The sequence below is a fragment of the Prionailurus bengalensis genome, chromosome B2 (assembly GCF_016509475.1).
Source record: "Prionailurus bengalensis isolate Pbe53 chromosome B2, Fcat_Pben_1.1_paternal_pri, whole genome shotgun sequence".
Classification (NCBI taxonomy): Eukaryota; Metazoa; Chordata; class Mammalia; order Carnivora; family Felidae; genus Prionailurus; species Prionailurus bengalensis.
Window position 1 is genome coordinate 5337242 of NC_057349.1, and position 16883 is coordinate 5354124.

The 16883-nt window shown below is 47.5% G+C and overlaps 1 protein-coding gene across 1 annotated transcript in view; it reads left to right on the forward strand.

Annotated features, from left to right (window-relative positions):
• The window catches only part of LOC122489166 (dyslexia-associated protein KIAA0319-like), a 54356-nt gene extending 44355 nt beyond the window's left edge, over window positions 1-10001 (forward strand). Inside the window, 5 exon segments of the mRNA XM_043590702.1 lie at window positions 647-789; window positions 2469-2591; window positions 4963-5053; window positions 7337-7428; window positions 9823-10001. Of these exon segments, the coding sequence (XP_043446637.1) occupies window positions 647-789; window positions 2469-2591; window positions 4963-5053; window positions 7337-7428; window positions 9823-10001 (628 nt within the window).
• The last annotated feature ends 6882 nt before the right edge of the window (window positions 10002-16883 follow it).

Sequence of the window (16883 nt, forward strand, 5' to 3'; positions counted from 1 at the left end):
TAGATTTTTTTTTAATGTTTATTTTTGAAAGAGAGAAAGAGACAGAGCCCAAGCAGGGGAAGGGCAGAGAGGGAGGGAGACACAGAATCTGAAGCAGGATCCAAGCTCGGAGCTGTCAGCACAGAGCCTGATGCAGGGCTCGAACTCACGGAGTGTGAGATCATGACCTGAGCTGAAGTCCAAAGCTCAACCGACAGAGCCACCCAGGCGCCCCAACAGTGGCTCCTTAATGGGTGCAGCCTCTCTTGAGGTGACGACAGTGTTCTGGAGTCAGATGGTGGCAGGGGATAGACCAGAAGCCACGAGTGATACGCGTTAGAAGGTGACTTTCAAGGTAAGTAAATTCTACCTCCGTGAAAAGATAACAATGTCACCCTGTGCATGGGTGAGTCTGTTTGCACCCATATGCCTGTCACATTCCTTATGTAAAAGTCTGTCATCAGGTGACCCCGTGGCTCTGCCATTGAAGAGCCTTCATTTGTAAATGCAAACAGGTCAATTCCTCGGCCCACAAGACGCGCCCCCATGCCCCTGCCAGACGACGCAGCCGTGACAGTGCCCCTTCTCACAGGTCACGTGGCCGGCGTGGACGTGTCCCGTCGGTCACTGCCTGATCGCGTGGCTGTCCTCCTTGTCTCCTCGGCAGCACCGCGACTGTGTTTTCTGTACAGACCAGGCCGCCGTCCGTGGTTCTCGAAGCTGCCGACGTGGTGCGGGGTCTGCACAGACAGCTCCCCAAGGAGAAGGAGGATTTCTTGCTTTTCACAGTCTTGAGGGTTGACACAGTAGGTGCATTTTCCAGAGTCCCCGTGATGCAAATACTTGTCTGTTCAGAACTGTGCGGTGCTGGGCGAGACATGCGGTCAGATAAATGCAGCGAGAATCTCCCAGAAACATGAACAACTGCCCGTTGAGGTTAAAGCAACAGATATCTTGGAGGAGAAGCAAGATCTGTTTCCGGTGTGACAGGACAGCGGTGAGGTCCCATAGTCTCTTTGGGCTGTGTGGGAACAAAGTCCAAAACTTATCTTCCTAATTAGAAATTAAATATTAAACCTAATTCCTCCAAGAATATCCCTACAGGATGACTCCTCTGGGGAGTATTCTAAAAGAATGACACTGGCCAGGCGTGGCTAAGTTTTGCTGGCACCGAAAGCGGCGTGGCGTGCGAGCATTTGCTCGTGGGCGTCCGGAGACTTGTTTTGCACGTATCTCTCCAGGGCATTTCCTCCAGCACATCTGCCAACTTCTCTCTGTCTCTGAGGAGCAAGGACTCACGGGTCAGTCGTTAAAACTATACTCTAGACAATGGTCTTTGTCAGAAATGTCGTACTTAAGCCGTCAGAACAGTGTTAAGGACAGAGAAGCATTATGGGCCGGAAAAGCTGCGTTCACATGGTTTTTTACCTTGGACATCGGGGTGGGGTGATGATGGTGTCCCATACGCCCCTGGAAGTGGGGGCACATGCTACGTGCCTTCCATTGTACCTCCTTGTCACAGTCCCTGGCTTCTGCCCCGTCCCAGCACCAGCCTGAATCACGGGTGTGGGTGCAAACGTGCTCTCTGTTCACGTTCTCTGTTACCTTAGGAGGAACATGACTCCCTCACGATGTGGGACGTGACCCGTCCTCTAGCAGGTGCCGAGGACTGTGAGCGTTACAAGGGACACACGATGTCGCGTCATAACACTTAGCTTGTGTCGGAGACGTGTCTGTGCGCGGTTGACGTCCTCAGTGCTGACATGCACTGACTTAATTTTTTTAATAATCCCTTTTTTCTAACTACGAAAGGAATATCTATCTGTTGTAGGAAATTTAGAATATCCAGAAAGGCACACACACAAAAAAATTAAAACAATCCACTAGATTCTAGAGCCCAGAATCCCCTGTCTCTAAACTTAACGTTTGTTAATTTTCTGATGCATTTCCGTCCAGTTCTTCCATCTCCAGAAACCTGTGACACAATGAGGATAACTGGATAGATATTTCTAATCTGCTTTTAAACCTCAAACCGTACAATGACCATTTTCTCAGATTTTTTTTATGATTCTCCCTCAGTAGGATATTTATGGCTGCGTGGTCCTTGATCCTGGATGTGGTCAACCCGGCCTGTGCTCATGGACTTTAAGGTCGACTTTAAATAATGCTGTAATCATAGGTAAGTTGTTGTGCACATCTCAGTTGTCTTCACTGGATGGATTCTTAGAATTTATCTTGCTTAGGCCAGAGGGTACTACGTCTCTGCTACATTTTTAAGGCTTTTGTTTCCTGGTACGGATTGGTTTTTTCTTTCCTTTTGTTTGCTTCCTGATGGGAGAGACTCCCTGGCACCCTCGCGGTACCGTAAGAGGCTCTCAAGTCAGCAAGATGCGTCCCTGCAGGGCCTGTGCTAGTGAAAGTCCACAGGAGGCGGGAGCCGGGACCCCCTGCCCACCCTGGTAGCCTCAGCCACCAACCCCTCTTTGCAGACTGCCTTCTGGAGTGCTCCGGCCACGGCCACTGCGACCCCGTCACAAAGCTCTGTGTGTGCTCTCCGCTGTGGATGGAGAACCTGATGGAATGTTACCTCCGGGACAGGGAGAGCAACTGTGGTGAGTTCTGTGGGTGCAGCTGCGGGTGAGGGGCACCAGGTCGCGCCGTTCGGGAATACCAGAAATGTGTGCCCCGCTTTGCGGCTGTAGAATTCACCCTTTTCTCACCTAAAGCCGAGGAGTAGTGAGTTAAGATCCTCCCCACCTCCCACCAGAGCAGGTGTGCTTAGGTGTTTCCGGAAGACTTCCGATGGAGAAAGTTACTTTGGCAGAGCTGATTTCGCAAACGACCCCAGCTCGGCTGAGACACTTGCTTTGGGCCACATGGGCCATTTTCAGGTCACACCCGCCGTGGCTTGGGCTCCGCTGGCGTTCTGGTGAAGTATCTCCGAAGGACAGAATCTGGCCTTCTCTTCCTGGATGTCTGGCTGGGCAGGCACCCAAAATTGGAGCCACCTTCTTAGCTGGCCAGCCTGGTGCCCTCAGGTCGCCTCTGGGGAGGAAACTATGTTAATGGCAGTCGATTTCTCAGGGTAGTTCTGTTGCCTTGGAGATCCAGATGGACATATTTGGCAGAAAAATTTGAAAATAGTCAGCCCTTGGATCATTATTCCAAGGAGCAGGTATAACACTTAATGGAATTAAGCCTGTGTCTTTGACCCCTTGGTTTCTCTGCTCCTGAATTGCCACGGCCAAGCTTTTTACACTGGCATTTGCAAGGATGTGGAAGGAATAGAGATCAGGTAGTTTCTGAGTTGCTGCCTGGCTCTCTGAAAAGTGTCTGCGTGTCACAGGCAGCCCCATAGATATGTTATTTGCTTTATGAAAACCAAGTCAGACCTACTTTGGGGGGAGGGTTGTGTTTCTTGTGCCTATGACGTGACTATTTTGACATGCCGTACCTAGGTGTCTGTGGCACTACTTTTTTTTTTTAATTTTTTTAATGTTTATTTTTGAGAGGGAGAGAGAGAACACGAGCAGGAGAGGGGCAGAGAGGGAGACACAGAATCTGAGCAGTCTCCAGGCTCTGAGCTGTCGGCACAGAGCCTGATGCGGGGCTTGAACTCACGAACCATGAGATCATGACCTGGGCTGAAGTCGGACGCTTAACCGACTGAGCCACCCAGATGCCCCATGCGGCATTACTTGCCAGGGTCCAGCCCCAGCAAGTCCAGGGGTTCCCGAAGGATGAACGGCATCAGAGAAAATAACAAATGGACACAGACAACAGCAGTGGGTTAGACTGGCCGCTTTATTGTGGCAAATGTGGCATTGTTTGTTAGCAGTTTCCTTGTAGCTGCGTCATCTATGTTTCTCGGCATTACCTAATTCTAAAAACATTCCTTTGTGTAATCACCCATTAAGGAACAATATCTGTATTTTCTTGTAACGTTCCCTTGTGCCCTTTTGCTTATTGATTAATTTCTTCATATTATTTTCATTATGTATCTACATTTGTCTATAAAGCATTTGCTTTGCTATTTTCATGAAAGGTCATCTATCTCTCAACACTGCAAGTGGAACATTTACAGGGATAGGACTTCTTAATTGTTCCTTTGAACCATTTGCACTACAAGGAACAAAGGTATTCGCTTTGGTCTGGGGTGCTGGGAGGGAGCCAAGAGGGCCCTGGGAACCCACGCCTCATGTGCTCATGAGGGACAATGTATGCCTAGGAACTAATGAACCATTCTGTACCTTAACCCACCAGGTCCAGTTATCATCTGGAATGCCTCCTGGGGGCCAAGCGGGCCTAGGGGTTGGAGTAACTTGTATCCATAAATATGTTCCTTTGTTGCCGGAGTGCGGATTTCGAACCCATTTGTCCCCTCCTTGGCTGGGAAATATATGGGCCCATCCTTCCTTTAGGTAGAGGAGTCTTTATAGGGGGTGGCAAGGGCTGGATGTGGGGCTGCACAGTTTCCCCACGGACAGTTTCTTTCCCCAGTGGTTCTTTTCCTGGGGGGCCTGGTGTGGGCAATTCCCCAACTGACAATTCCCCAGGTACTTTCATTGGTAGGGGGGCTGCCCTGACCAACACTAAGGTCAAATTACATAAAAGCGGGAGCACGAGAAGCTTCACTTATCCGTCCACTGCCCGGGCCCTGCCATCAGGCTGGTTGGATAGCTCGGCTTCCGGCAATTACTTCTTAATTCATTTGTTTTTTCAGATAATTCTGACCTTAAGTCAGCGTGAAATATGCTCCATGAAGTCCCCGAAGCGATTGGACAAAAGTAGGGTGCTTTCATGTTATTCTCGATTTGTATTTGACCTTGCTCATGCTCTGCCACTGGCTCCATGAGGCGTGATCACAGGCCACAGATGGCCTGTGCCTGTCAGAACTCAGAAACATTCTTTGTGAATCACTGAGAGAACATTGTTCTGAGAGTCGTACGTAATCACGGCCACTCTGGGTTTCTTGTTTTTCAGAGTGGAGTATAGTCTCCGTAACCTCCGTGGTTCTCACCCTTCTGACACTAACAGGGGGCTTGTCCTGGCTTTGTATCTTCTGCTGCAAGAGGTACCTGGGCTGCTTGTCTGTGTATTTCCCTGAAATCAAGACACCTCATCAAACGAGACTTGATAGCTGGAGTCGCTTTTGCTGGGCTTTGTTAAGCTGCTGAACCATACGATAGCCGCATTTTTTATGGGACAAACTAGACTTTAAAAGTCCTTTATAGGAGTGCCTGACTGGCTCAGTTGGTGGAATGTGCAACTCTTGAGCTCAGGGTTGTGAGTTCAAGCCCCACATTGGGTGTGGAGACTAGTTAGAAAAAATCCTTTGTGAGGCGCTGCCCCGCACAAGGCGTATGTGCCCAGATAAATGGAATAATGGCAGAGGCAGCTTCTCATTTCCTAGAAGGTTCAGCAATTCTGTATCCAATCTCATGTTGCTTGTTGTCATCTCACATTGTGTGCATTCTAACACTCCTGGAGCAGCCTGACTGATCAGCCAGCCCTCAGGAGAGTTAGGAGTTCTAGAACACTCAAGCAAATTTAGATTTTGATTCTTTTGTGTGAAGCAACAGAAGAATCTATCTGAGTTCTATTTTATGAATGCCAAACTTTCATCAAGGCGATGTGATCACTCAAGAGAAGCTTTACTTCAGGTTTTTCTTTCTTTTTCCATGGAGCTGACCACTGAGAAGGCAGTGAGCAGCCTCATTGACTGAATCTTCCAGAACTCTGTGCCCAGCCCTGTGTGAGGGGATCTGTAGAGACAGTGATTAACCAAGTCCTTAGAAGACAGTGTGGGATGACCCAACTTCCTATACAAAACACTAAATGCTCTCCAAGGGAGATATGATTTAAAAAAATGTGTATCATAAATAATAGTTACTTTTTGAAACCACTTCCATTATCTTGGTTTTATTTGTGATTACTTTCCCAAAGGTGAGGCTGGTGAGGGGACGGGGGGGTGTACAGGTATTCAGAGGCCTCAATCCCATAGTAAAACTTCTCTGAAAGTTTTAAAAAATACAAATTCTGCAGTTTTGTGACATATCAAGCAGATACGGTCATGATAAAAGTGGTTGACTGTGACCATTAAGTATCTGCCATTGTGATGAGTGGCTCTGAGTGCTTTACATACATTTCCCAATCCTCCCACCAACCTATAAAAAGGGACTGTTTTTACTCCCATTTTACAGGTGGGAACATGGAGTCAGGACGCAATCAAAAAATTATCTCAGAGTTGCCCAGCTAGCAAGCACTAAATCAAGGATTAGAGGCCCAAGGTCTTGGTCACCAACCAATCAGAAAGCTGATTCAGTGCCATGAAACTGTTCTCAGCACACCTTCCCATGGCTTTGAAGTGTACTTTCAAAAAACCCCTGCAGCTTAGGATGATGCACACCCAGTGGTTTTCATGCCTTGTGAAAAAATGAAAAACTGGGTTATTGCTAATTAGTTTTGGGGGATCTGTTATATTTCTGGTTTTTTTGTTTGTTTGCTTTTCGTTTTGTTTTCTGCTTGCTAGTTTATGTTGCCTTTTTGTTCTACATTTTGGACATTCCAGGCTAGTATAGGTTCAGGGGAAAACATGTGCACCTAGGCTTTTCTTTCTTCTTTCTTTTTCTTTTTCTTTCTTTCTTTCTTTCTTTCTTCCTTTCTTTCTTTTTCTTTTGCTTGCTTTCTCTCTTTCTTTCTTTCCTTCTTTCTTGCTTCCTTCCTTCCTTCTTTCCTTTATCTTTCTTCTTTCTTTCTTTCTTTCTTTCTTTCTTCTTTCTTTCTTTCTTTCTTTCTTTCTTTCTCTCTCTCTCTTTCTTTCTTTCTTTCTCTCTTTCTCTTCTCTCTTTCTCTCTTTCTCTCTTTCTTTCTTTAAGTTTATTTATTCTGAGAGAGAGTAGGGAGGGCAGAGAGAGGGGGAAAGGGAGAGTCTCAAGTAGGCTCCGAACTGTCAGCCTAATCTTGGAGGCTTGAACTCAGGAATCCCTTGAGATCATGACCTGAACCCAGATCAAGAGTCGGACGCTTAATTGACTGAGCCACCCAGACGCCCCTCCAGGTTTTTCTGAGTGAAGAATTACAAAGAAGAGCTTGTGCAAACACACAGGTGCTGAGGATTCCTACCAGGGGCCTGGCCCGAGGCTCAGCCGGGAGCCTGCAGTCACGTGGGTGCTGGTGGCTGTCCTGCTCCTACGTTTCCCCAAGATGCACGGCGCACTTGAGTCCGCTGAACCCAGACCTGGCCATGTGTGCACATCATTCGTACAAGTGTGGACTCTTCATTCCTCCACGTGTTTGAGTTCCTGGTTCCCAGTTCCCTGAGAATCTGACCTGAGCTTTTCCCTCTTCCTTGCAGACGAGAGAGGACCGAAATAAGGAAGAACACCAGGTATGCCATCCTGGATAACATGGATGACCAGGACAGAACGGAGCTGAGGCCCAAATAATGTAAGGCGGGCTCCAGGAGGCTTACTGTGAAATCATCGGATCCAGACGTTTGCCTGAGAGTTACCTTGGGGAAGGGGGGAGCAGCAGGCTGGGGCCGGCACTCTACTTGGGAAGGAAGGCTGAGTCTGGGCTTCGCCCACACCAATCCCGAGGGTCTGTGACCGGGAGGCGTATTGTGTTCTGAGTTGCACGAAAGTGTGGTGAAGCGCTCTGAGGCCTTAACCGGTGAGGGACGTGAAGTGCCTGGTACCAGCTGGGCTCCCGCCCAGGGACTGCAGGCAGAGACTGCTCCTCAGACACATGTCCTGACAGGTTTTTCCTCCTCATGCTGGGGGCGTGGGGCATGGGACGCCGTTGCCCGCCAACTCATCTCCCACACGCTGTGCCTGCCCGTCTGCTCCCTGAGAAACGCAGCAGAATAACACGTGGGCTTCAGCGTCAGGCATTTCTGTTAGCGGTTAGCCAGATACGGACGAACACGAAGCTTTCCCAGAAAGTGGACTTTCTTCACAAAGTGAACAGACCCCTGTGCTTAGAACTGCCTCACCCCAGTTAGCTTTCTGATTCCCCTGCATTAACTCCTAGAGACTCAGTAACCCTTCTCTGGCCCCCCGAGGCTGCTTAGCACGGATTTTGTCATAACTACATTCCTACAGAGGGACATAATCACTTTCAAAGTCGCGAGGTGCAAAACGCCCATGATGAATTTTGAGTGCTTACCCTGTGGCCCAGCAGGTGGGGGAACAAAGCCCAGTGCCCGTCTTTATAGGCGCTGACAGCCCAGAGAGGGTGACCGTGTCGGAGCACAAGACCTACCGAAGCATGGACGATGCCCCGGAAAGACTGATGGCCTACAGAGTGTGGTTAGCGACTTCGGTGGGGCAGGCTTCACGGGCAGCGTAGACGATCGCACACGTGGTACGTGTGTGTGCTCACCATTTACATCACGTCATTTATTAGAAGGCAGCTTTGTACCTAAGAGCGCAGAGTGCTTTCCACTTGGATTATCTCACCCACCCTGCTTCTGACGTGCACCTGTCCTTCTGACATCCCCATTTCTATTCAGAGAACCCCCATGCTTGTTATTACGGCTCTGAGCCCCAGTTGCTGGTGCTTGGTCAGGAGTGCCTTGTTCCCGTGCCACCCACCCTCTTGCCTAGTCTCTCGTCCCTCCGCCCACAGCGTCGTTACCGCCCTGCAGACCCTTCTAGCCTCCCCTCTGGACTAAGAGCACTAACGGTAATCATGAATTTCCTCTGTACTGCACCCTGTTCAGGCACACCACCCATTTAATTTCTCCCATTTAATATCACAATAGCTCTGTGATGGATGTACTATGATTATCCCCATTTCACAGAAGACGAAACTGAGACACAGAAAAATCTAGCCACCTGCCCGAGTAACAGAGCTGGCAAGTGCCCATGGTGGGTTGGGCCAGGCCGTCTGCTTCTCCCAGTATTTCTGGGGCCTGTCTGCACACCCCGTGCCTCCCTTGTCCTCCTGTCCAAACCCCCTACTCCCCTCATTGCATCCTCTGTGAAATATCACCAAAGCAACACCTGTGCATGCTTACCTCTTACTGCTGCGTGTAAGATTTATTTTTAAAACTTCCTTACCTGTTTTGAACCATCTTCTCATGATGAGTCTTTGTCTTAAGCCCTTATCTGGACACTGTAAACTCTCTGAGAGCAGGGATCAGATCTTACAGCAGTTCTGTTTCTTATTTTGACCCCAGCAGTCACATGTTCTACCAAAAATATTCGATTGAACCAAAGAGCAAAATCATGAGAGTTTTCATTGAGTGCTTATCAAATACTAAATACTTGGCAGCAGCTTCACACGCACTGTTTCATTAATCCTCACCATAAACCTGTGGAGCAGGGGTGCCTGGGTGGCTCAGTCGGTTAAGCATCCGACTTTGGCTCAGGTCATGATCTCGAGGTTCGTGAGTTCGAGCCCCACGTCGGGTTCTGTGCTGCCAGCCCAGAGCCTGGATCCTGTTTCAGATTATGTGTCTCCCTCTCTCTCTGCCCCTCCCTTGCTCATACTCTGTCTCTCTCTGTCTCAAAAGTAAATAAACACTAAAAAAAAAAAACCCGTGGAGTAGATGCTTTGTGGTCTCCCAGTTTTTAATGGAGAAGGAGACTGAAAGCCCAGAGAGGTTAGGCATCTTGTCCAGCATCACGCAGCTGGTAAGTGTCACAGCTTGGGCTCAAGCTCAGGTGTGACACAGCCCACGTCGATGCTCACTAGGAACCCCAACCCGTGCTGTGTTGTGAGTGACGCTCTGAAGGTGCAGAGAGCACAGCTGGGCATGTGGGACCTACAGCCGGAATGACAGCTGAGAGTGGAAAGGCCATTTCCTCCAAGATGCGTCTGTCTGCTGCTCCCCAGGTATCAGACACCGAAGCACGGAGCACAACTCCAGCCTGATGGTGTCCGAGTCTGAGTTTGACAGTGATCGGGACACAATCTTCAGCTGAGAACGGATGGAGAGAGGGGATCCAAAAGGCTCTATGAATGGTTCTGTCAGAAACGGGGCTTCCTTCAGCTATGGCTCCGAGGACAGATGACGGAGAGGTTGCAAACCTGAAGGCCCCGCACAGGAACCCTGTAATCCAGGACCAGTCGGTGGGAGTTCAAACACAGAACTAACTCTTGTTACAATTGTGCATCAGTGTCCTTTCACACTGGGCTGGATGTGTGCCCCTAAATTTAAAAGATTGGTTTTCTTGGGGTGTTTGAGACACGAAACAAAACAGCAACATTGCTCTTTTAACAAAGATGCTTGTTAATAGGGATAAAGGTTGGGTAAGATACTAGGTATATACTGAAAAGAGTTTGTGTTTTGTAGCTGGCACAGTATTTATATTACCCATGTTAAAGATTAACACCTGTTTCTATCTGCAGACCCTTAGGTAAAGTTAAACACGGATTAAAGAGGGCTGATTTCTCTTAGGAGCTGCAATGGCCTTTCAGGACGACGTTCGGAACATGCTTTCTCTGGTAGGACCCATACAGTCACATGGCTGTCTATTTTAAAGTGGTTCCTCTGAGATGTGGGTTGTCTTCTATGTAGCCATCTTTCTGTGTTCTCTGTGGACAGCAGGTCCTAGAAATCTGTGAGCTAAGTAAGAATCATATTATGGGTCCAGAGGAAATAGAAAGGGGAGTGGGGAGAAATGACCAGTAGGTTGAAAGTTGAAGGTAGCATGTTAACATTCCTGGCCTTTTCTTTCTCTTAGAAAAACAAACAACACTGAAGCCTCTCTTAGCCCCAGTTTCCATTAAACATGATAAAAGTGTTGATTAACTCATGGAACATTTGCTGAGTGTGTACATAGGCCATGCATTTGGAGGGCCATAGATAGTGATAATGACTCTCCTGCGCGAGGCCCCCACCTCTGCCCCGACGTTAACGGCCGAGCGCTCCCTGCCGGAGGAGGCCTGCAGCTGGCGAAGGTGTGCGGACCGAAGCCTTAGCCCCCAACCCGGTTTCTCCCCACCGCGGAACCCATGTGTTTTCTGTGTACCCCGACTGGGTACCTCCCGCGTGGTCGCGTTCCCAGCTGTGAACTCTGGAACGGTGGCGTGTCACCTGTCGGTTCCCTAAAGCCTCACAGCCGTGCCTGCCTGTTACATGGGCTGTTCATGAGCGAGCCAGCCACTGGGTTGGGGTAGAAGTCTTGGCATCAAAGCTTCGTTGACTTAAATGGTACGTGAGGTATAGCGGACTCATAATAACTGCAAACACGTAGTACAACTTGGTAAGCATGGGTGTGTGTACAACCGGGAGAACGTCACCACGGTTGAGATGAAATTTTCTCTGACTCTTGGTAACCTCTCCCTCCCCAGGCAAGCCGATCCACTGTCACTACAGATTAGCTGGAATATCCGAGAGTTTCACATAAATGGGATCGTATAATATACATTCACATTTGGAGCTTTTTATCCGTCACGTTTCCTCCTTTCCAAGCCATTTAAATGAATCCATTAGCGACTTGGACCAGGAAAATACTTGCTCAAGTAAAGAGCCCTGTAATGGGGATGGGACTACTGTGGTTACCTAAACTAGGTTCAGGGCTCCAAGGTCCCCCTCGGTCCTGCCAGAGCTCTGTATTCATTCCCTGAGAGACCCAAACTGCCCTTTGCGTCAAATCTTTATAATCTCAACAGTGATGACTTTCCACTATTGCAAATACATTCAAAACAAAATAAAAAAACCTCTAAGTCTGAGCTCACCTGAAACTTAGCATAAACTTTTACTTGAAAGCTTCCCCAAAGCAGAAGTGTTTTCCTTTTGATCTTGGGGGAAAGTGAAACGTTTCCTGGCATCTTGAGAGAGAGCTGTAGTCCAGAGACTTCCCTGAAAAACTGGTCATTCCAAAGGGTCGCAGGCAGGGCCTGGCAGTGCTCCATTTCTTTCTCTGGTGCCCAGTCACAAGGTGTCCCCAGTTTGTGAAGATTCAGCGAGTTCACTTACATACGCTTTTCTTTGCATGCACGTTACACTTGAATGAAAATTTAACAAGAAACCTGGCCAAGTGACTGTACTTTCAAAGCCAGCCAAGTATAAAGAGATAGTAGGAGGGATTTCCTTGGTGGGGGTGAAACAGCTCCGTATCTTGATCGTGGCAGTGACTGCACAAACGTACCTGCTGATGTGCTTAAGTTGGATCACACACATCTAAACATACATGAAAACTGGGCAAACTGGCAGAAGGACTGACTTAATAGTATGATACTAATTTTTTTTTTTTTTATTTTTTATTTTTGGGACAGAGAGAGACAGAGCATGAACGGGGAGGGGCAGAGAGAGAGGGAGACACAGAATCGGAAACAGGCTCCAGGCTCGGAGCCATCAGCCCAGAGCCCGACGCGGGGCTTGAACTCCCGGACCGCGAGATCGTGACCTGGCTGAAGTCGGACGCTTAACCGACTGCGCCACCCAGGCGCCCCTAGTATGATACTAATTAATGTCAGTTTCCTGCTGTTGGTTCTGTAAGCAGTAGCCTCTGGGGGAAAATGGGTGCAAGTTACAGAGGAATCTGTTCTTTTTGCAGCCTCTTGTGAATTTGTAATTATTTCAGAATAAAGGGTGGAAAGATGTTGAGAGGAAACAGATTCATGATTAACAGGGAAATGCTAAAAGCTTTTCCATTAATATCAGGAACAGGTTAAACAAAAATGCAAAGCCAGCTTGTCTCCAGCTAAACAGAGAGTCTCCCTTTTTGATATGAGTTTAGTAAATGGACAAATTTCCTGTATTTGAAGCCTACTTAGTATTATCACCTCTGTCCTGAAGGTGATGAGCCCAGAGTTGAAGGCCTGAGTCCTTAGCACAACAGAGAGAAAGCTCAGTCTTCCCTAATCTGACCAAGTACCTGCAAAAACATCCGTGTCCTCGGACACTGGGACAGAGGACTGTCTGTGGCCTAACCTGTGGCGATACCATTCTCGTTAGCTGACAAAAATAGATAAACTTGCAGACTGCTCATTTCCAAACTCATTTCCATTCATTTATAAATAACACGTGCAAATAGACTATGTTGGTTAGCTTTTCCATGCTCTCAGAATAAGTAGGACGTGCTGTTTTTCCAGAGAGTTTCCCAGACCTCATAAATGAAGACCACACTAATTTGCTGTTTAATTTGTTGCAGGCTAAATTAGAAACAAAGCTGTAGCAGGTGAACATTTACTGAGAGAATGGAAGAAAAGGTAGGAAGATGGAAAATAACGCTTCTAAGTACTGGCCTAGGCCGAGCACGTAAAAACCCCACAAATTAAGAGGTAAGTGGAGAGTTTTCTGCTGGTAATGAAGTAATTTTAAAAATCAAAATGAAGAACAGCTTCAGTGGAAAACTATGCATTGTCTATGCACAGCGAAGGGTTATTTCCTGGGTTATCTGGTTCTCACACTCATTGTCCTGGAGGCATTTTCTGACTTTAACATTGTAGAGAAGAAAGATGCCAAATGCAAATTCTGTCTGTCCTAGAATTTGACTGATTTCCCTCCTACACAGAGTGTTTCCATTTCTTGTCCGTTTCAGTGTTGTGCATCCATACAAGTTTGGGGAGCTTTTGGCTTCTCCTTTCCACTGGTTATAATACCCTTACCAGGTTCCTCATTAATGAGTTAAATACAATACTACAATATGTTCATTTTTTTTAAGTTTATTTACTTATTTTGAGAGAGAGCAGAGGAGGGCAAAGAGAGAGAGAATCCCCAGCAGGCTCCGTGCTGTCAGCACAGAGCCCAGTGTGGGGCCCTAACCCACAAACTGTCAGATCATGACCTGAGCCAAAATCAGGAGTCCAACGCTTAACCGACTGAGCCACCCAGGCGCCCTGCCCCCCATGTTCATTTTTTTTAAAAATCAAAGAAGGTGATGGGGTGCCTGGGTGGCTCAGTCGGTTAAGCGTCCGACTCCGGCTCAGGTCATGATCTCACGGTCTGTGAGATCAAGCCCCGCGTCGGGTTCTGCGCTGACAGCTCGGAGCCTGGAGCCTGCTTTGGGTCCTGTGTCTCCCTCTCTCTCTGTTCCTCCCCTGTTCATGCTCTGTCTCTCTCTCAAAAATAAGTAAGCATTAAAAAAATCAAGTCAGGTGAAAAGAAATGCATGAGATCAGTGGAATGACAAAGAGAGGCATCCGGTGGCACTGCTCTTTCTTCTAATGAAAAAGCTACCTTTGTTCAAGGTCACATTCGGCAAGGTCACATGAAATTTCTTAAAATATAAACGAGCAGTGGGCGAAAATATACATTGTTAAAATAATTAACAGTGGTTATATCTGAAGAGCAGAGTTTCAGGGAATTTCTTCCCCATACCTTTCAGTATCGGAAAAACCCAAACCTGGGAAAAAGTACATAATGGATTAACAGGAAGAGCAGAAGAGTGAGGCTGGCAAATGTGGAAAGCTGGAGAATATGCGGTTACGTGGCCACGCTTACAAACCAGGTATGTTTTCCGTTCAGTTTGGCAAACATCTAATGAGGCCAGATCACAGGACAGAGGCCGGGATACAAAATGTCACCTGCAGGCTCCTGGCCCGAGGCATTCACAGACTACAGGTCTCCAGGGAGGGAGCTCTATTTACCCATGCAGGAGGGGAAAAATAACTTTCCATCTACGCTTCTGTGTTCTTGGCTGAGCCCCCTGCCCTGAAATCTACAGGAACAAGGGAGAAGCACACAGAAGTTGATGAACAGGCATGCCTCATGCAAACATGGGAGACACGGGGGAGAATGAGGAACAGAGAGGTGGCTCAACCCTTTGGCTTACAGAGCACCTTCAACAAAGAACGATCAGTGTGCAGAGAATTGGCAGGACAGAGGGAAGCAGTCGTAGGCTTTCAAGGCCAGTTGGGAGATAAAGGCCAGTTGGGAAAATCTGTTATATAGATTCCTTTGGTGCCCTCTCCAGGCTGACGGGGTCTCGAGTCATCTCCAGAGACCAACCTCAGTCCTTCCTAGAGGATGGGGCACCTTTGAAAACTTAGGTCCGGCTTTTAAGAAAATAGGGGGAAGGCAGAGAGCTTTTCTGGCATCTGCTTCTCCAGGGCATCTTCAGCTCACAATAATCTTTATGCCAAAGCAGCAGGCTTGGGATGGTGTAGTCTGCTAAGCGTCTTCATACATATCTGAACTGGTCTAATAATATCCAATGTAAACTGAAAACGAACCGGCAAGGCAAAAAAAAAAAACCACCACCACCAGAGACCCTAAGGCAGAAACAGGAAATTCTGTTAATGCAACATTTATTAACTAAACATACACACATATGGCACACACACACACAAATCACCACATAACTATTATTCAAGTAAAATGCTGTCTCACATAGCTGCACATGAATAATTAAAATCCCGGGCTCCAGCCTTCTGAGAAGGCAGTCACATGCCACAATCGAAAGTTAGTAAGTTACCAATAATGTAGATTTCTTTGCATTGTGCTTCTGATCTCTTTTCACGGAGTCTTTCCATGAGAATAAGGGAAAAAAAGACACAACACGTGGCCTAAAATCGTGTTTGAAAGCCACTCAAAGGGGTAAATACAACAAATGAAGATAGGCCGTTGCAATGAGAATCCTTGCCTAGCTGGGGAAAGGAAACTGAGGAGTTTTCTCTAGGCCGCCAGACTTGTGTTATCTGGATAATTTCACCTGAGTCACGCGATAATTGCTGGCAAATTCTTGGTGAGAACTCGTTGGAGCGATGCCCAGAAAAGTGCTTCTTACACGGGTGTTCAATAAAATAAGAGAATGCCTGGTAAACGCAGGAAGATCAGTATCTCCCTCAGGCTCAGGATCTCTAGATCGGGACGGCCAACGTGTTCTGTAAAGAGTCGGAGTAAATGACGTAGGCTTTGCAGGCCATACTGGCTGTGGCGCCAGTATTCAGCTCTGCTCACAAAGTGGCCATGGATCCAATGTGAAATGAATGGGCGTGGCTGTGTTTCAATAGAGTTTTATGGATGGAATCGAAAATCTGAATCTCCACATGGTTTTGTGTTGTGAAATACTATCCTTTTGATTCCCCCCGCCTCCCCGCCCAGTCACTTGGAAATACAAACACCATCCTCAGCTCCGGGTTGTACAGAAACAGGTGGCAGGCCACATTTGGCTTGTGAGCTGTAGTTTGCCAACTCCTGGCCACACATGCTCATGTTATTGAAAAACAAACCCTGAAAGACACTGTTCTTTCTTCCCACAACCCGGAACAGTTTTACTAAACAGCAACCTATTTCCTTCCCAAATTATTTTAACTACAAAATTAATCAAAGATATCGCAATGAGTCTCTGAACCTGAATTTATGTACCTGGTGAGCCAAATATACAAGAAAACTCTGATCTGCCACCCAGCCAAGGGATCCACTGGTTTTGCAAAGTGACGCATGTAACTTTGAGCGTATTCTCTCAACACCTCCAAGCATCTGTGTTCCTGACTTCTAACAAATAACATTATAAGAATTTTATTAACAGAAAACAGATGGACACGCCCAAATCCTAATTAGAATGTTATATAAAACAAGCCCCAAATTATAAAAACAAAAGGTAGAAATAAGCTGTCAATATGCTGTGTATGTGACTCTTGACAGGGCCTGGGGGAGGCATGTCACCAGGAGGCAGATTTCTGGTCCTTCCTCCTGTGGGTATTGGGATGTGGCTGGAGTGAGGCAGGCTAAGTCAAGGGAGCTCCAGCACCGGCTCTTAAGTTCCTCTGTCCCCATGGGCATTCTGGATCGCTAGTGACTTACCCAAGGCTCCCCTGCGGCGGAGGGACAAATGCTAAGTCACAGGGTGGAAATGGGGGGAGGGGTAGGAACTACTTTCTCCTTCCACTACCCAGAATACCCACAGAGTGTCAGTGGATTCTGCACACAGACAGTAGGAAGGGAAAGAGCTTCCTCTCTGCCTGTACAGCCAGGAACAGCCTTTATTCCTTTTCCTCAGTGT